Source organism: Pristiophorus japonicus, chromosome 23, assembly GCF_044704955.1.
Source record: "Pristiophorus japonicus isolate sPriJap1 chromosome 23, sPriJap1.hap1, whole genome shotgun sequence".
Taxonomy (NCBI): Eukaryota; Metazoa; Chordata; class Chondrichthyes; family Pristiophoridae; genus Pristiophorus; species Pristiophorus japonicus.
In genome coordinates this window covers 21,884,452-21,904,889 of record NC_091999.1, presented here as the reverse complement: position 1 = coordinate 21,904,889, position 20,438 = coordinate 21,884,452, and the positions used below count along the sequence as shown (strand labels likewise).

Sequence of the window (20,438 nt, the reverse complement as noted above, 5' to 3'; positions counted from 1 at the left end):
GATCTGATCTTGACCCCAAGTCCACTTTCCTGCCTGCTCCCCATAACTCTTGACTCCCCTATATTTCAAAAATCTGTCTATCTCCCCTTTAAATATATTGACTGACTCAGCCTCCACAGCTCTCTGGGGTAGAGAATTCCAAAGATTCACGACCCTCAGGGAAGAAATTCCTCCGCATCTCCGTTTTAAATGGGCGAACCCTTATTCTGAAACTATGCACCCGAGTCCGAGATTCCCCCACGAGGGGAAACATCCTCTCTGCATCTACCCTGTCAAGCTCCCTCAGAATCTTACACGTTTCAATAAGTTCACCTCTCATTCTTCGAAACTCCAATGAGTACAGGCCCAACCTGCTCAAGCTTACTTCACAAGACAACCCCTTCATCTCAGGAATCAACCTCGTGAGCCTTCTCTGAACTGCTTCCAATGCAAGTATATCCCTCCTTAAATAAGGAGACCAAAACTGTACGCAGTACTCCAGGTGTGGTCTCACGAATACCCTGTACAGTTGTAGCAATACTTCTCTACTTTTATACTCCATTCCCCTTCAATAAAGGCCAACATTCCATTTACCTTCCTGATCACTTGCTGTACCTGCATGCTAACTTTTTGTGTTTCATGCACAAGGACCCCCAGATCCCTCTGTACCGCAGCATTTTATAGTCTCCATTTAATAATAGTTTGCTTTTTTATTCTTCCTACCAAAGTGCATAACCTCACATTTTCCCACATTGTACTCCATCTGCCAAATTTTTGCCCACTCACTGAGCCTGTCCATAACCCTTTGCTGATTATTTGTGTCCTCCTCACAACTTGCTTTCCCACCTATCTTTGTATCAGCAGCATATTTGGCTGCAGTGCACTCCGTCCCTTCATCCAAGTCATTAATATAGATTGTAAATAGTTGAGGCCCCAGCACTGATCCCTGTGGCACCCCACTAGTTACAGTTTGCCAACCTGAAAATGACCCATTTATCCTGACTCTCTGTTTTCTGTTAGTTAGCCAATCCTACATCGATGCTAATATATTACCCCCAACCCTGTGAGCTCTTATATTGTGCAGTAACCTTTTATCTGGCACCTTATCGAATACCTTCTGGAAATGTAAATACACAACTGCTACTGGTTCCTCTTCATCCACCCTGCTCGTTACATCCTCAATGAATTCGAGAAAATTTGTCAAACGTGATTTCCTTTTCATAAAACCATGCTGTCTCTGCTTGACGATTATGATTTTCTAAATGTCCTGCTATTTCCTTAATAATGGACTCCAGCATTTTCCAAATGATAAATGTTCGGCTAACTGCTCTATAGTTTCCTGCTTTCTCTCTCCCTCCCTCCCTTGTTGAATAGGGGTGTTACATTTGAGGTTTTCCAATCCACTGGGACCTTGCCAGAATCCAGGGAATTTTGGTCGATTACAACCAATCCATCCACTTTCTCTGCAGCCATTTCTTTTAAGACCCCAGGATGCAGGCCATCAGATCCAGGGGACGTCCACCTTTAGTCCCAATAGTTTGTCTAGTACTTTTTCTCTCGTGATAGTGATTGTTTTAAGTTCCTCACTCCCTGTGACCCCTTGATTATCTATTATTATTGGGATGCTTTTAGTGTCTTCCACCGTGAAGACCACACACAATATTTGTTTAAAGTCTCTGCCATTTCCCTGTTTCCCATTATTAATTCCCTGTCTCATCCTCGAAGGGACCGATGTTTATTTTAGCTATCTCTTCCTTTTTATATATCTGTAGAAGCTGTGACTGTATTTATATTTATTGTCAGTTTACTCTCAATCTATCTTCTCCCTCTTTATTATTTTTATTAAGTCAATACTTAAAACCACACAGCAGAAGGAAAGAATGTTCCATAGAAACTAGAATTGTCTCTTCTGAATTTCGATCCTGTACTTACAGTGACGACTTTTGTAAACTCCTTTTGCAGAGTGTTAGAAGGGGAGGATTTGAAGAAGGGAAACTCGAACAAACATCACGTCAAGATCTGATAGAGTCACTCGATTCATCAGGACTTGAATATCATCGGCCTTTGAATGTGGAAGGAGAAATGTTGGTTTATTCTGTCTGTGTGGAAAGATTACAAACATCAATGTGACTGAAAAAGCAGAGACCCACACACCCGAGTGAGAGTGTATCAGTGCACTGATTGTGGAAAGAGCTTTAACCAGTTTCACAGCCTGAAAAAGCATCGCATCATTCACAGCGGGGAGAAACTGTAAACGTGTTGTGTGTGGAGGAGGCTTCAACTGATCATCCAACCTGGAGAGACGGAAGCTCACCCGTACCACGGAGAAACCGTGGAAATGTGGGGACTGTGGGAAGGGATTCAGCTACCCTTCTGCACTGGAAATTCATCAACACATTCACACGAGGGAGAGGCCATTCACCTGCTCAGAGTGTGGGAAGCGATTTACTCAGCCATCCAGCCTGGTGAAACACCAGCGAGTTCACACAGGGGAGAGGCCGTTCACCTGCCCCGTGTGTGGGAAGCGATTCATTCAGTCATCCGACCTGCGGAAACACCAGCGAGTTCACACCGGGGAGAGGTCGTTCACCTGCCCCGTGTGTGGGAAGCGATTCACTGGGTCATCTCACCTGCTCAAACACCAGCGAGTTCACACTGGGGAGAGGCCATTCACCTGCTCAAAGTGTGGGAACGGATTCACTCAGTCATCTCACCTGCTGCAACACGACCGAGTTCACACGAGGGAGAGGCCATTCACCTGCTCAGAGTGTGGGAAGCGATTCACTCAGCCATCCAGCCTGGTGGCACACCAGCGAGTTCACACTGGGGAGAGGCCGTTCACCTGTTCTGAGTGCGGGAAGGGATTCACTGTGTCATCCAGCCTGCTGAGTCACCAGCGAGTTCACACTGGGGAGAGGCCGTTCACCTGTTCTGAGTGCGGGAAGGGATTCACTGTGTCATCCAGCCTGCTGAGTCACCAGCGAGGTCACACTGGGGAGAGGCCGTTCACCTGTTCTGAGTGTGGGAAGGGATTCGCTCGGTCATCAAACCTGCTGAAACACCAGCGAGTTCACAAGTGACTGCAGGGGTTGGATTCTGCTGTCATTGCTGCTGTTAATCACAGCCCGACTGAATCATGTCTATTCCAACAGTTGAAGTTTGTTTCTGATGATAATAACCCCTATAACTGGGCTGGAATATAATATTTTGATGTTTCAATAACAGAGTGTGTCGATAGTTAATGTTCCAAGATAAGAGGAGACTAATTGATGTCCTGTTGTTGAGTGCACCATTTTGGAGCCTTTCCTCCTTTGTAACTCTGGATTATTTCAGTTCTCATACCTTTGGTTACTCTCGTGGAAAAGTGCCAGTTCCCCATACCTTCCAGAGTGCCTCTCCGAGCCTTGGTATTGAGGGAACATGTCGATAACATGCCTGGGATCACTGAACACAAAACCCAGTCTGTGAATCACTTTCAGATACTGGACTTAGCATGTGCCCCACAGCATCTCTCTCACCTTCGATGTGTGAATGGAGCATCACGCCTGCAAACCTGGGTTCAATGTAAATTTGAATCCACTCAGGAAATGTATATAAGAAAATACAGATCACATCAAATAATTGGCAATGTTTTCGAGTCAACAAGATGAACAAGTAAATACATCCCGGCCCAATATTCCAGCTCTACATTCACAGGAGAAAGTCTGTTATCAAACTCCTCGAGTAGACAGAATAGAGAACAATGCTAACTCTAAAAATATCTAGCATCTGTTGTAAATATCTTTCAAATCCCAACTGATGCAATCTAGTTTTCCTTTCAGTTGAAGTGAATGGAAGATGTGAGGGGTGTTGGCATAGGAAACTAGGTTAATTCAGCTTCTGAAAGGTGTTCATGTTTAGTTCGTTCCATATCGGGGAAAATGTGGTTGTTATCATTAGAGAGAAATTTCACTGAGCAACAGTTGGTGTTTCCAACCAACTGGCCGTGGATATTTTCATCATAGAATGTTTAGATTAGAAATATTGTGTTAGAATAAGAAAAGTTCAGAGACTAGTGGTTTGTGCTTGCCACAGGAAGACCAGTATTTTACGTGCTTCTAACATTGTTGATGTCTGTTGAAGAAAATGCAGACTCGTGTTTCTGGACTATGCCGGAGCCAAAGACTACCATATTCGGCAATGCCAGTTCTTGTTGGATAAGAGGTTGATGGAATAGCAAAAGATCCAGCAGTTGAAACAAAATTATCTCCAGTTATCTGCAAACATCGAATGTCGCAGCATGCTGACAAAGTTGGACTTAAGAATTTAAAGTATTGAGTTAAATTATTGGGATCCATTGTTATAGAATTGAATTGTTATAGAATGGAAAAGTAGTGAAGTTATGCTAAACTTGTATCGAACCTTGGTTAGACTTTGTGTGTGCAATTCTGGTCACCATATTATAAAAAGGATACGGAGGCACTGGAGAGGGTGCAGAGAAGATTTACAAGGATGATACCAGGAAGGCGATCGTATACCTATCGGGAAAGGATGGACAGGTCGGGTTTCTCTCTGTTGAAAAAAGAAGGCTGAGGGGTGAGCTAATGTCTTTAAAATGATGAAAGGTTTTGATAGAGTATACACAGTGTTTCCACTTGTGGGGACCAGCATAATTACAGGTCACCAAGAAATCAAATGGGGAATTCAGAAGAAACCTCGACCCAGAGAGTGGTGAGAATGTGAAACTCGCTGCCACAGGGAGTGGTTGAAGCGAATAGTATCGATGCATTTAAGGGGAGGCTAGACAAGTATATGAGGGAGAAGGGAATCGAGGGTTATGTGGATATAGTTAGATGAGGAAAGAAGGGAGGAGGCTCGAGTGGAGCATAAACGCCGGCATGGACTGGTTGGGCTGAATGGCCTGTTTCTGTGTCGTATATCTGATGTAATCCTATTGTCCAAGTCACACTGCTCGAAGGGGAAGATAAATGACTTGCATCCAAACGCAATTGTTACTTTTGTCTTCTTTGTAAAATGACAAAGTCTGGGCATAATTAGTTTGTGAAATTAAAACATTTTCTCAATATGCTAAGCGTTGCTGGTCAAACACATGGGAAGGAAAATTTAGCTGTAAATTGTGATAATTAAGTTTTATTTTTGAAAAAGCCCCGTCTCTGTGGTTCTTTCCAAACTATGTATTCAGAAATAAGTTTTTGGGGGCGACTGTTATGCTAAAGGTAACTAACATCCTTCCTCTTGTAGACTGAATTGCTCTCTGGCATATTTTGGAGAATAAAAGATCCAAGAAGAGGTTTGGTTAAATAAAATTAAACAAAGAAACTGGGTCAAAACTTGGTGGGAATGTTTGATCGATGTTTTAAAGACAGTATGATACATAGAAACATAAACATCGAAAATAGGTGCAGGAGTAGGCTATTCGGCCTTTCGGCCCTTCTAGCCTGCACCGCCATTCAATGAGTTCATGGCTGAACATGCAACTTCAGTACCCCATTCCTGCTTTAATGATAATATTGTGTTAGACAGTAAAGTTCCTCCGGGCTCATGAATGAAATGGTGAACACTGTATAAAATTTAATGAGAGGAAATGAGTGAGGATATAAGAGGAAAACAGGAAAGTTACACCTTGTGAAAATATAGTTACAATGTTCGATTGGGATATGACTTGGCCAACTTAGAATTTAATAAAAACCAAAACTTTTGTCAGCAACTAGAATTAAATCAAGGCATCAGTAGTTGAAACCACATGCTGTGTTATCGTTATCCTGTGACATAGTTACACAAAGGTCAGAAAGGGGAAGATAAAGGACGACAGTTTGTAAGGCAGACTCAGAATGACCGAAAATACGGGAAACTGCAATCAGACAACTAAGGCTGACAGAGATAAGCGCAGATCTAAAACCTATGGCCTTGCGATATGTAAAGAATTTATTGTTTTTAACTTAATCAACTAACCTGAGATCCTGTGAGACTTTGTAACAATGTGACTTATTCCTGCAACTAACTGATGACATTAATTTCATTACACTTAATACACGGAGCCTGTTTACTAGTGTGTATAAATATGTGCGACATCTTGTCTTGGGGGAGTGACCAGCTCATCCGGTGATTGAGCAGCTGCTACCCCTTTCGCAAGGAAATAAAGAAACTGCGACAAGCGAAGAAAGTGCGAGAGGAAGGCGAATGGAATGTTGGCCTTCATTGCGAGAGGGATGGAGTACAAAAGCAGGGAGGTCCTTCTGCAACTGTATAGGGTATTGGTGAGGCCGCACCTGGAGTACTGCATGCAGTTTTGGTCACCTTACTTAAAGAAGGATATACGAGCTTTGGAGGGGGTACAGAGACGATTCACTCGGCTAATTCCGGAGATGAGGGGGTTACCTTATGATGATAGATTGAGTAGACTGGGTCTTTACTCAATGGAGTTCAGAAGGATGAGGGGTGATCTTATAGAAACATTTAAAATAATGAAAGGGATAGACAAGATAGAGGCAGAGAGGTTGTTTCCACTGGTCGGGGAGACTAGAACTCGTGGGCTCAGCCTCAAAATACGGGGGAGCCAATTTAAAACCGAGTTGAGAAGGAATTTCTTCTCCCACAGAGTTGTGAATCTGTGGAATTCTCTGCCCAAGGAAGCAGTTGAGGCGAGCTCATTGAATGTATTCAAATCACAGATCGATAGATTTTTAACCAATAAGGGAATTAAGGGTTATGGGGAGCGGGTGGGCTAGTGGAGCTGAGTCCACGGCCAGATCAGCCATGATCTTATTGAATGGCGGAGCAGGCTCGAGGGGCTCGATGGCCTACTCCTGTTCCTAATTCTTATGTTCTTAATTGTCTGAGTCCAACTCGGGGTCGAGGAAATTACAACACCGGACAGCCCTGCACGGTCCCAGAGCCCACCTCCCCGGGGGCCCCGCACGGGCCCAGAGCCCACCTCCCCGGGGGCCCCGCACGGGCCCAGAGCCCACCTCCCCGGGTGCCCTGAGCCCAGAGCCCACCTCCCCGGGAGCCCCGCACGGGCCCAGAGCCCACCTCCCCGGGGGTCCCGCACGGGCCCAGTGCCCAGAGCCCACCTCCCCGGGGGCCCAGCACGGGCCCAGAGCCCACCTCCCCGGGGGCCCCGCACGGGCCCAGAGCCCACCTCCCCGGGGGCCCCGCACGGGCCCAGAGCCCACCTCCCCGGGGGCAACGAGCCCAGAGCCCACCTCCCCGGGTGTGTGAAGCGGATAATGCGGAGTGTTGTCTCTCGGGCGGGCGGGGCCTGGGCCCACACTCGGTGTGTGTGAAGCCCGCGGCCCCCCGGGGTTTATTAACCCGCTCCCTCCCTCCGCCCATCTCTCAGCCGCTGCCTCAGACACAGCTGCCCCTCCGCGCATGCTCGGTTCACGCTGCCCGGGTGATTGACGAGCGGGCGGTGGGTCATCCAACCAATCAGAGTGTGCGAGAGGCGTGGCTTGCGGCCACAGAGTTGGCGGAGCTGGAAGACCGAGCTGGAGGTGAGTTCTCCAACCAATCGGAGTGTGCGAGGGGCGGGGCTGAGCCCGGATCTCCTGCACTGATCATGTGCGGGCGGCGGCGACAGTTGGTGGAGCCCGGATGATGTGAGTGTAGAACTGAACCCAGCCAGAGTCAGTACCTTCAGGGGAGGGGAACCAGTGAGTGTAGAACTGAACCCAGCCAGAGTCAGTACCTTCAGGGGAGGGGAACCAGTGAGTGTAGAACTGAACCCAGCCAGAGTCAGTACCTTCAGGGGAGGGGAACCAGTGAGTGTAGAACTGAACCCAGCCAGAGTCAGTACCTTCAGGGGAGGGGAACCAGTGAGTGTAGAACTGAACCCAGCCAGAGTCAGTACCTTCAGGGGAGGGGAACCAGTGAGTGTAGAACTGAACCCAGCCAGAGTCAGTACCTTCAGGGGAGGGGAACCAGTGAGTGTAGAACTGAACCCAGCCAGAGTCAGTACCTTCAGGGGAGGGGAACCAGTGAGTGTAGAACTGAACCCAGCCAGAGTCAGTACCTTCAGGGGAGGGGAACCAGTGAGTGTAGAACTGAACCCAGACAGAGTCAGTACCTTCAGGGGAGGGGAACCAGTGAGTGTAGAACTGAACACAGCCAGAGTCAGCACCTTCAAGGGAGGGGAACCAGTGAGTGTAGAACTGAACCCAGCCAGAGTCAGTACCTTCAGGGATGAGACACAGAGTTTTCGGGAGGGAGTTCCAGAGCTTGGGGCCTCAGCAACAGAAGGCACAGCCACCAATGGTTGAGCGATTATAATCAGGGATGCTCAGGAGGCAGAATTAGAGGAGCACAGACATCTCTGGGGGTTGTGGGGCTGGTGGAGATTACAGAGATAGGGAGGGGCGAGGCCATGGAGGTATTGGTAAACAAGGATGAGAATTTTGAAATCGAAGTGTTGCTTAACCGGGAGCCAATGTAGGTCAGCGAGCACAGGGGGTGATGGGTGAACGAGACTTGGTGCGATTTAGGACACGGGAAGCCGAGTTTTAGATGAGGTGAAGATTACGTAGGGTAGAATGTGGGAGGCCAACCAGGAGTGTGTTGGAATAGACAAGTCTAGAGGTAACCAAGGAATGGATGAGGGTTTCAGCAGAGGGCGAGCTGAGGCAGTGGTGGAGACGGCCGATATTACACAGGTGGAAATAGGCGGTCTTGGTTTTCTGGGGATATGTGGTCGCAGCATTCTGGATAAGAACATCCGCCATTTTCATAGAATGAAAGCGCAGGAGGCCATTCGGCCCATCGTGCCTGTGCTGGCTCTATGGTAGAGCTATCCAGTTAGTTCCACTCCCCTGCTCTTTCCCCATAGCTCTGCAAATACTGTCCCTTTAGTATTTATCCAATTCACTTTTGAAAGCCACTATTGAATCTGCTTCCACCGCCCTGTCAGGCAGTGCATTCCAGATTGCAACAACTCGCTGCTTATACAATGGATCGTCATGTCGCCTCTGCTTCTTTTGCCAATCACCTGAACTCTGTGTCCTCTGGTTACCGACCCTTCTGCCACTGGAAAGTGTTTCTCCTTATTTAGTCTATTAAAACCGTTCATGATTTTGAACACTCTATCAAATCTCCTCTTAACCTCTTCTGTTCCAAGGAGAATTACCGCAGCTTCTCCAGTATCTCCACATAACTGAAGTCCCTCCTCCTTCGTACGATTCTAGTAAATCTCTTCTGGTCCCTCTCTAAGGTGCAGATACCCTTCTGAAAGTGTGGTGCCCAGAATTGAGCACAATGTGTCAGCTGAGGCCTAACCTATGTTTTATAAAGGTTGGGCATAACTAAACATCAAATGCTGCTATTTGTGTGATGGGGTTTAGACGGGCGAGGTTTATCCAGTCAGTTGGATGTGAGCTGAAACATGTGCACTTGGAGCGGGGAGCCAGGGACACGCTGTGTAACCGGGCACAGACACTCTGCACAGCACACACATCACTTGTTTCCCACTTGGCCCAGAAGGATGTATTAAATGCAACAATTAATTTGATTTTACTTTAAATAGTTTTGTTTATAAATTTAATTATGCTTCTTTAATTTTATTTCTGAACTCAGATTCACGGCCCCATTTTATTTCTTCCTCTGAGCCTCTCAACTTAATGTGGCAGCGTAATGTTGGCGAGTGGTGATTGATTGTTCTGGGAACCAACAGGAAGAGAGCTCAGAGACCGGAGGGCCCAGGGAGCAGCGTGTTCTGCAACCAATCGCGGTGCTTGAGGGGTGGATCCTGAGTCAGCCTATCAGGTGAGTCTGTGTGAACCCCTGTTAAACTATTTATTTTTTAAAGTTCATCGAGATTTCTTTTGTCAGCAAAACAGTTTAACATTTGTCAGTATTTTATTTCCCTGGAGTTCCTATTATGAGTTTCAGACACTTCAGTGCCAAGTGGACCAGGTGTTTAAAGGTCATTCATTTCCCTCATGTCGCTGTCAGTTGAAGATACAGAGATTGATTTCCCTCCATTATGCATCTTTTGTAAGTAAACAAAAATCCTTTCTGTTAGCAGTGAGTCACATTCTGCACTGGGGGAGACGGCTGGTGGCTTCAGGCTTTCAAATTCTCATCCTCTTGTTCAAATCCCTCCAAGGCCTCGCCCCTCCCTAATTCTGGAACCTCCTCCAGCCCGCCAATCCTCTTAATAAGGAGAAACAATTTTCAGTGTCAGAAAGTTCAGTAACCAGAGGCACAGATTGAATGTGATTGGCAAATGAACCAGATGCTACATGAGGGGACTAATGAAGCAGCGAGATGTTCTGGCCTGGAACGCACTGCCTGTTAGGGTGCTGGAAGCAGATTCACTTGTAACTTTCGAAAGAGATAAACATGAGTTTAAAAAACTTTCAGCGTTATGGGGCAAGAGTATGACAGGAGTCCCCTGAGTGCATCTCGCTCGCTAACCGGTTTTCAGTTCTGGATACTGATGGTTTCTCTGGGGAGTGCAGCCAGAGCCATGTCCACGACACCGTGGGTGGCTCAGCTGCACAGGGCGGGGAGGAAGAAGAGTGGAAGAGCAATAGTGGTGGTGGATTTGATAGTTCGGGGAACAAACAAGCGCTTCTGCAGGCACAGACATGATTCCAGGATGGTATGTTGCCTCCCTGGTGCCAGGGTCAAGGATGTCACTGAGCGGCTGCAGGACATTGTTGAGGGGGGAGGATGAACATCCAGAGGTTGTGGTCCATATCGGGACCAATGACATCGTTAAAAAGAGGGATGAGATCCTGCAGGCAGTATTTAGTGAGCGAGGAAAGAGATTAAAAAACAGGACCTCAAAGGTAGTAATGTTCGGATTACTCCCTGTGTCCCGTGCGGTGAGTACAGAAATAAGAGGATAGAGCACATGAATGCATGGCTGGAGTTTGGTGCAGGATGGAGGGCTTTAGATTCCTGAGGCATTGGGAGCGTTTCTGGGTGAGGTGGGACCTGTACAAGCCGGACAGGTTGCACCTCAACAGGACCAGACAATATCCTCACTGGATAGAGAGAGGGGACAGTGTGGATATAGAGAGGGGACAGTGTGGATAGAGAGAGGGGACAGTGTGGATAGAGAGAGGGGACAGTGTGGATAGAGAGAGGGGACAGTGTGGATATAGAGAGGGGACAGTGAGGATAGAGAGAGGGGACAGTGTGGATAGAGAGAGGGGACAGTGTGGATAGAGAGGGGGGACAGTGTGGATAGAGAGAGGGGACAGTCTGGATAGAGAGAGGGGACAGTGTGGATAGAGAGGGGGGACAGTGTGGATAGAGAGAGGGAACAGCGTGGAGAGAGAGAGGGGACAGTGTGGATAGAGAGAGGGGACAGTGTGGATAGAGAGAGGGGACAGTGTGGATAGAGAGGGGGGACAGTGTGGATAGAGAGAGGGGACAGTCTGGATAGAGAGAGGGGACAGTGTGGATAGAGAGAGGGGACAGTGTGGATAGAGAGAGGGAACAGTGTGGATAGAGAGAGGGGACAGTGAGGATAGAGAGGGGGACAGTGTGGATAGAGAGAGGGGACAGTGTGGATAGAGAGAGGGGACAGTGTGGGTAGAGAGAGGGGACAGTGTGGATAGAGAGAGGGGACAGTGTGGATAGAGAGAGGGGACAGCGTGGAGAGAGAGAGGGGACAGTGTGGATAGAGAGAGGGGACAGTGTGGATAGAGAGAGGGGACAGTATGGATAGAGAGGGGGGACAGTCTGGATAGAGAGAGGGGACAGTGTGGATAGAGAGAGGGGACAGTGTGGATAGAGAGAGGGAACAGTGTGGATAGAGAGAGGGGACAGTGAGGATAGAGAGGGGGACAGTGTGGATAGAGAGAGGGGACAGTGTGGATAGAGAGAGGGGACAGTGTGGGTAGAGAGAGGGGACAGTGTGGATAGAGAGAGGGGACAGCGTGGAGAGAGAGAGGGGACAGTGTGGATAGAGAGAGGGGACAGTGTGGATAGAGAGAGGGGACAGTGTGGATAGAGAGGGGACAGTGTGGATAGAGAGGGGGACAGTGTGGATAGAGAGGGGGGACAGTGTGGATAGAGAGAGGGGACAGTGTGGATAGAGAGAGGGGACAGTGTGGAGAGAGAGAGGGGACAGTGTGGATAGAGAGAGGGGACAGTGTGGATAGAGAGAGGGGACAGTGTGGACAGAGAGAGGGGACAGTGTGGATAGAGAGAGGGGACAGTGTGGACAGAGAGAGGGGACGGTGTGGACAGAGAGAGGGGACGGTGTGGACAGAGAGAGGGGACAGTGTGGATAGAGAGAGGGGACAGTGTGGACAGAGAGAGGGGACAGTGTGGACAGAGAGAGGGGACAGTGTGGACAGAGAGAGGGGACAGTGTGGATAGAGAGAGGGGACAGTCTGGACAGAGAGAGGGGACGGTATGGACAGAGAGAGGGGACAGTGTGGACAGAGAGAGGGGACAGTGTGGACAGAGAGAGGGGACAGTGTGGATAGAGAGAGGGGACAGTGTGGACAGAGAGAGGGGACAGTGTGGACAGAGAGAGGGGACGGTGTGGATAGAGAGAGGGGACAGTGTGGACAGAGAGAAGGGACGGTGTGGACAGAGAGAGGGGACGGTGTGGACAGAGAGAGGGGACAGTGTGGACAGAGAGAGGGGACAGTGTGGATAGAGAGAGGGGACAGTCTGGACAGAGAGAGGGGACGGTATGGACAGAGAGAGGGGACAGTGTGGACAGAGAGAGGGGACGGTGTGGACAGAGAGAGGGGACAGTGTGGACAGAGAGAGGGGAAAGTGTGGACAGAGAGAGGGGACAGTGTGGACAGAGAGAGGGGACTGTGTGGACAGAGAGAGGGGACAGTGTGGATAGAGAGAGGGGACAGTGTGGAGAGAGAGAGGGGACAGTGTGGAGAGAGAGAGGGGACAGTGTGGACAGAGAGAGGTGACGGTGTGGACAGAGAGAGGGGACAGTGTGGACAGAGAGAGGGGACAGTGTGGAGAGAGAGAGGGGACGGTGTGGATAGAGAGAGGGGACGGTGTGGAGAGAGAGAGGGGACGGTGTGGAGAGAGAGAGGGGACAGTGTGGACAGAGAGAGGGGACAGTGTGGAGAGAGAGAGGGGACGGTGTGGAAAGAGAGAGGGGACGGTGTGGAGAGAGAGAGGGGACAGTGTGGACAGAGAGAGGGGACAGTGTGGAGAGAGAGAGGGGACGGTGTGGATAGAGAGAGTTGACGGTGTAGAGAGAGAGAGGGGACAGTGTGGACAGAGAGGGGGGACAGTGTGGACAGAGAGAGGGGACAGTGTGGATAGAGAGAGGGGACAGTGTGGACAGAGAGGGGGGACAGTGTGGACAGAGAGAGGGGACAGTGTGGACAGAGAGAGGGGACAGTGTGGACAGAGAGAAGGGACGGTGTGGACAGAGAGAGGGGACAGTGTGGATAGATAGAGGGGACAGTGTGGACAGAGAGGGGGGACAGTGTGGACAGAGAGGGGGGACAGTGTGGATAGAGAGAGGGGACAGTGTGGACAGAGAGGGGGGACAGTGTGGACAGAGAGGGGGGACAGTGTGGACAGAGAGGGGGGACAGTGTGGACAGAGAGGGGGGACAGTGTGGACAGAGAAGGGGGACAGTGTGGACAGAGAGGGGGGACAGTGTGGACAGAGAGGGGGGACACTGTGGACAGAGAGGGGGACAGTGTGGACAGAGAGGGGGGACAGTGTGGACAGAGAGGGGGGACAGTGTGGACAGAGAGGGGGGACATTGTGGACAGAGAGGGGGGACAGTGTGGACAGAGAGGGGGACAGTGTGGACAGAGAGGGCGGACAGTGTGGACAGAGAGGGGGGACAGTGTGGACAGAGAGGGGGGACAGTGTGGACAGAGAGGGGGGACAGTGTGGACAGAGAGGGGGGACAGTGTGGACAGAGAGGGGGGCAGTGTGGACAGAGAGGGGGGACAGTGTGGACAGAGAGGGGGGACAGTGTGGACAGAGAGGGGGGACAGTGTGGACAGAGAGGGGGGACAGTGTGGACAGAGAGGGGGGACAATGTGGACAGAGAGGGGGGAAAGTGTGGACAGAGAGGGGTGACAGTGTGGACAGAGAGGGGGGACAGTGTGGACAGAGAGGGGGGACAGTGTGGACAGAGAGGGGGGACAGTAGGTATCATGTTTGGAAGGCAGTGGAAACAAAAGCTAGAAAATAGACAATAGGGGAGTTTGGCAGCACTAAATGCCAGTGCCAGTGTTTTTCAATGAGATCACCTCTCATTCGTCTAAACTCCAGAGAGTATAGGCCCATTCTACACAAACTCTCATCATAAGACAGTCCTCTCATCACAGGAATCAATCTAGAAATACTTCAATGCCAGTGCAAGGAGTCTAGGGATTAAGGCAGATAAGCTGAGGGCACAGACAGACATGGGGGGGTATGATATTGTAACTATTAGTGAAACACGGCTAAAAGAATTGCAGGAATGGCAGCTCAACATTCCTGATTACTGGGTTTTAAGACGAGACAGAGACAGGGATAAAAAAAGGAGAGCGCGTCGCAGTGTTGATTAAAGAAACAATTCCTGCTGTGGGGAGGGATGATATGTTCGAAGGATCATCAAATGAGGCCACATGGGAGAACTGAAGAACAAAAAAGGGGCAATCACACTGCTGGGGATGTACTATAGACCCCCAAACAGTCAGAGGGAGACAGAAGAGCAAATATGTCGGCACATTTCTGCTACGTGCAAAAATAATAGGACAGTAATAGTCGGGGATTTAACTACCCAAATATTAACTGGGATATAATTAGTATGAAAGATATCGAAGGAGCAGAATTCTTAAAATGCATTCAGGAGAACTTTTTTGGCCATTACGTAGCAAGCCCAACAAGAGAGGGGGTGGTTCTGGACTTAGGTTTAATGAATGAAGCTTGGGCAGGTGGAAGGGGTATCAGTGGGAGAGCATTTTGGTGCTGGTGATCATAATTCAGTTAGATTTAGAGTAGTTATGGAAAAGGACAAAGATGGACCAGGAATAAAAGTTCTCAATTGGGGTAAAGCTAATTTTACTAAGCAGAGAGGTGATTTAACCAAAGTGGACTGGAAACAGCTACTTGAAGGTAAATTAGTGTCAGAGCAGTGGGAGGCATTCAAGGAGGAGATAGCGAGGGTTCAGAGCAAGTATGTTCCCTTAAGATAAAGGGTGGGACTAATAAATCTAGAGCCCCATGGATGTCAATATTAGAATATCAGAGTAGGAGAAGGAGTAGATCATACGGCCCCTCGAGCCTGCTCCACCATTCAATAACATCATCGCCTTCAACTCCACTTTCCCACCTGATCTCCATATCCCTTGATTCCCCGAGAGTCCAAAAATCTAACTATCTCAGCCTTGAATAGACTGAGCATCCACAGCCCTCTGGGGCAGAGAATTACAAAGATTCACAACCCTCTGAGTGAAGACATTTCTTATCTCTGTCTTAAATGACCTCCCCCTTATCTTGAGCCCCGAGTTCCAGTCACTCCAGCCCGGGGGAATCGAGCTCTCAGCATCGACCCTGTCAATACCCTTCAGAATCTTGTATGTTTCAATGAGATCACCTCTCATTCTTCCAAACTCCAGAGAGTATAGGTCCATTCTACACAATCTCTCATCGTAAGACAGCTCTCTCATCCCAGGAATCAATCTTGTGAACCTCCGTTGCACCATCTCCAAGGCAGGTATATCTTTCCTTAGATAAGGAGACCGAAACTGCCCAGTACTCCAGGTGTGGTCTCACCAAGGCCCTGTACAATTGTAGCAATAGATCCTTACTCTTATACTCCACCCCCTTACTGCTTGCTGTCCCTGCATGCTCGCTTTCTGTGTTTCTTGCACAAGGACACCCAAATCTCTCTCAACACCAACATTTAAAGTTTCTCACCATTTAAAAGATATTCTGTTTTTTTTATTCTTCCTACCAAAGTGAATTACCTCACATTTCCCGACATTATACTCAATCTGCCACCTTACTGTCCATTCACATCGTCTATCTATATATCTTTGCACTCTTGTGTTCAGCTCACAGTTTACTGTCTCACCTAGCTTTGTATCGTCAGCAAATATTACACTCGGTCCCTTTATCTAGGTCATTAATATAGATTGTGAATAGCTGAGGCCCCAGCACTGATCCTTGCTGCACCCCACCAGTTACAGCCTGCCGGAAGCCCCGCCCCTCACACACTCCAATTGGTTGGAGGACCAACCGCCCATTTGGTCTTCCAGCCCCGCCCCGTTCTTCCTATTGGTGGGGAGCTGCCGTCAATCACCCGGGCAGTGTGAGCTGAGCATGTGCAGGCGGCGGTGACAGACGCTGACGTAGGAGGTGAGCGAGCTCCAGGGAGCGGGTTAAAGAAACGCTGGGGACAACAACACCGAGTGCAGCCCCGGGCCCGGATATAAACCGGGGAACATTCTCCCCACACCGGGGGATATAAACCGGGGAACATTCTCCCCACACCGGGGGATAAAAACCGGGGAACATTCTCCCCACACCGGGGGGGGGGGGATATAAACCGGGGAACATTCTCCCCACACCGGGGGATATAAAACGGTGAACATTCTCCCCACACCGAGGGGGGGGATATAAACCAGGGAACATTCTCCCCACACCGGGGGGGGGGGGATATAAACCGGGGAACATTCTCCCCACACCGGGGGGGGGATATAAACCGGGGAACATTCTCCCCACACCGGGGGATATAAACCGGGGAACATTCTCCCCACACCGGGGGGGGGGGATATAAACCGGGGAACAATCTCCCCACACCGGGGGGGGGGGATATAAACCGGGGAACATTCTCCCCACACCGGGGGGGGGGGATTTAAACCGGGGAACAATCTCCCCACACCGGGGGGAGGGGGGATATAAACCGGGGAACATTGTCCCCACACCGGGGGGGGGGGGATATAAACCGGGGAACATTCTCCTCACACCGGGGGGGGGGATATAAACCGGGGAACATTCACTGCACACCGGGGGGGGAGATATCAACCTGGGAACATTCTCCCCACACCGGGGAGGGGGGAGAGGGGGGACATAAACCGGGGAACATTCTCCCCACACCGGGGTGGGGTGGGGTGGGGTGGGGTGGTGCGGGGGGGGGGATATAAACCAGGGAACATTCTCCTCCTGCCTGCCGGGTCCTGGGTCCGTTCCAGCCCGAAGGAGCGGTCAGTGCACGCGCTGTGTCTGCGTCAAACTCTCAGGGAGCGTCTGTAACTCAACGAGAAATAGTAATGGACCAGGGAGCGTCTGTAAATGAAGGAGCAATGGTGACTGAGCAGGGAGCATCTGTAAAGAATTCTAGAATCACAGAATATTACAGCAAAGATGGGGGCCATTCGGCCCATCGAGTCTGCGCCGATACTTTCGGGGAGCAATCCGGTTATCCCACTTCCTCCGCTCTTTCCCCAAATCCCTGCAATATCATTCTGCTTCAAGTGTTTGTCCAGTTCACTTTTGAAGGCAACTATTGACTCTGTCCCCACCGCTCCGTCAGGCAGTGCATTCCAAACCCTAACCACTCCTTGTGGGAAAATGGTTTTCCTCATGTGACCTCTGTTTTTGCCAATCGCCTCAAATCTGTGCCCTCTGGTTATCAGCCGATAGAAACAGTGTCTCTATTTATTCTATCTCATCTTCATGATTTTTAACACCTCTATCAAATCCCGTCTTTACCTTCTCTGCTCCAAGGAGAACAATCCCAGCTTCTCCAGTCTCCACATAAATGAAGTTCCTCATCCCTGGCACCATTCCAGTAAATCTCTTCTGTCCCCTCTCCAAAGCCTTTGTGTCCTTCCTGAAGTGTGCCCAGAATTGGACCCAATCCTCCAGCTGGGCTCGAGCTAGTGTTTTATATCGCTTTAGCATAACTTCCCGGCTTAATACTCTGTGCCTCGATTTATAAAGCCAGGATCCTTTACGCTTTATTAACAGCTTTGTTAACCTGTCCTGCGACCTTCAAAGATTTATTAAAATCTTTAAATATTTCAAAAAATGTAGCAGAAATGGAGAGTGGCCAGGGAGCGTCTGTAAAGGAAGGAGAAATGGAGAGTGGTCAGGGAGCGTCCGTAAAGAAAGGTGAAATGGTGACTGGGCATGAAGCTCAATTTTAAAATTCTCATCCTTGTTTTCAAATTCCTCCGTAGCCTCGCCCCTCCCTATCTCTGTAACCTCCTCCAGCCCGACAACCCTCCAGGATCTCTGGCCTCCCTCGCATTCCTGGTTTTAATCACACCACCATTGGTGGCCATGCCTTCAGCTGCCTAGGCCCGAAGCTCCAGAATTCCCTCCCTAAACCTCTCCTTCCTCCTTTAAGACCCTAAGAACATAAGAAATAGGAGCAGGAGTCGGCCATTTGGCCCCTCGAGCCTGCTCCGCCATTCAATAAGATCATGGCTCAACTGATCATGGACTCAGCTCCACTTCCCTGCCCACTCCCCATAACCCTTTACTCCCTTATTGTTCAAAAATCTGTCTATCTCCACCTTAAATATATTCAATGACACAGCCTCCACAGCTCTCTGGGGCAGAGAATTCCACAGATTTACAACCCTCAGAGAAGAAATTTCTCCCCATCTCAGTTCTAAATGGGCGGCCCCTTATTCTAAGACTATGTCCTCTAGTTTTAGTTTCCCCTATGAGTGGATGCAAATATCCTCTCTGCATCCACCTTATCGAGCTGCCTCATTATCTTATATGTTTCAATAAGATCACCTCTCATTCTTCTGAACTCCAATGAGTATAAGCCCAACCTATTCAACCTATCTTCATAAGACAGCCCCCTCATATCCGGAATCAACCTAGTGAACTTTCTCTGACAGCCTCCAATGCAAGTATATCCCTCCTTAAATAAGGAGACCAAAACTGTACGCAGTACTCCAGGTGTGGCCTCACCAATACCCTGTACAGGTGTAGCAGGACTTCTCTGCTTTTATACTCTATCCCCCTTGCAAAAAAGGCCAACATTCCATTGGCCTTCCTGATTACTTGCTGTACCTACATACTAACTTTTTGTGTTTCATGCACAAGGACCCCCAGGTCTCTCTGTACTGCAGCACTTTGCAATTTTTCTCCATTTAAATTATAATTTGTTTTTCTATTATTTCTGCCAACGTGGATAATCTCACAGTTTCCCACATTATACTCCATCTGCCAAATATTTGCCCACTCACTGAGCCTTTGCAGATTTTTTGTGTCCTCCTCACAATTTGCTTTCCCACCCATCTTTGTATCATCAGCAAACTTGGCTACATTACACTCTGTTCTTCATCCATGTCATTAATATAAATTGTTAATAGCTGAGGACCCAGCACCGATCCCTGCGGCACCCCACTAGTCACTGTTTGCCAACTGGAAAAAGACCCATTTATCCCGACTCTGTTTTCTGTTAGTTCGCCAATTCTCTATCCATTCTAATATATTACCCCCAACCCAGTGAGCTTTTATCTTGTGTAGTAACCTGTAATGTGGCACCTTATCGAATGCCTTCTGGAAGTCCAAATACATCACATCCACTGGTTCCCCCTGATCCACTCTGCTTGTTACATCCTCAAAGAACTCCAGCAAATTTGTCAAACATGATTTCCCTTTCATAAAACCATGCTGACTCTGCTTGATTGAATCATGCTTTTCCAAATGTCCCATTACTGCTTCCTTAATAATGGACTCCAACATTTTCCCAACGACAGATGTTAGGCAAACTGATCTGTAGTTTACTGCTTTTTGTCTGCCTCCTTTTTTAAATCGGGGCGTTATTTGTGGTTTTCCAATCTGTTGGGACCGCCCCAGAATCCAGGGAATTTTGGTAGATTACAACCAATGCATCCACTATCTCTGCAGCCATTTCTCTTAAGACCGTGGGATGTAAGGCATCAGGTCCGGGGACTTGTCCAGCTTTAGTCCCATTATTTTACCTAGTACCACTTCATTACTGATAGTGATTGTATTAAGTTCCTCCCTACCTATCGCCCCTTGATTATCCACTATTGGGATGTTTTTAGTGTCTTCTACCGTGAAGACCGATGCAAAACATTTGTTCAACGTCTCTGCCATTTTCCTGTTCTCCATTATTAATTCCCCAGTCTCATCATCCAGGGGACCAACATTTACTTTAGCCACTCTTTTCCTTTTTAACCCTCTTTAAAATGTGCCTCTTTGACCCTCTGTGTCATGCTATCTGATGATGCTCCTGTGAAGTACCAGGGGCCATTTTACAGAGTTATTTCAAGGCTGAGATAGATACATTTTTGGTGTTTTGGAGAATCGAGGGATATGGAGATCGGGCGGGAAAGTGGAGTTGAGGTTGTTGTTCAGTCATGATGTTATTGAATGGTGGAGCAGGCTCGAGGGGCCGTATGGCCTACTCCTGCTCATAACTCTTATGTTCTTAAAGGTGCTATATAAATAAAAGTTGTTGTTGTTGATAAAGGAAGGAGAAATGGTGATGGGTCAGGGAGAGCATTTGATCAGAACTGGGAGAT

At 48.8% G+C, this 20,438-nt stretch overlaps 1 protein-coding gene across 1 annotated transcript; it reads left to right on the top strand.

Annotated features, from left to right (window-relative positions):
* Positions 1 to 2,372: 2,372 nt before the first annotated feature.
* Positions 2,373 to 3,059, top strand: LOC139235435 (zinc finger protein 154-like; the record flags this gene model as incomplete). The annotated part of the gene is made up of 1 exon (XM_070866553.1): positions 2,373 to 3,059. A coding segment is annotated over one exon (687 nt), but the record flags the coding sequence as incomplete, so codon positions are not given.
* Between the last annotated feature and the right edge of the window lie 17,379 nt (positions 3,060 to 20,438).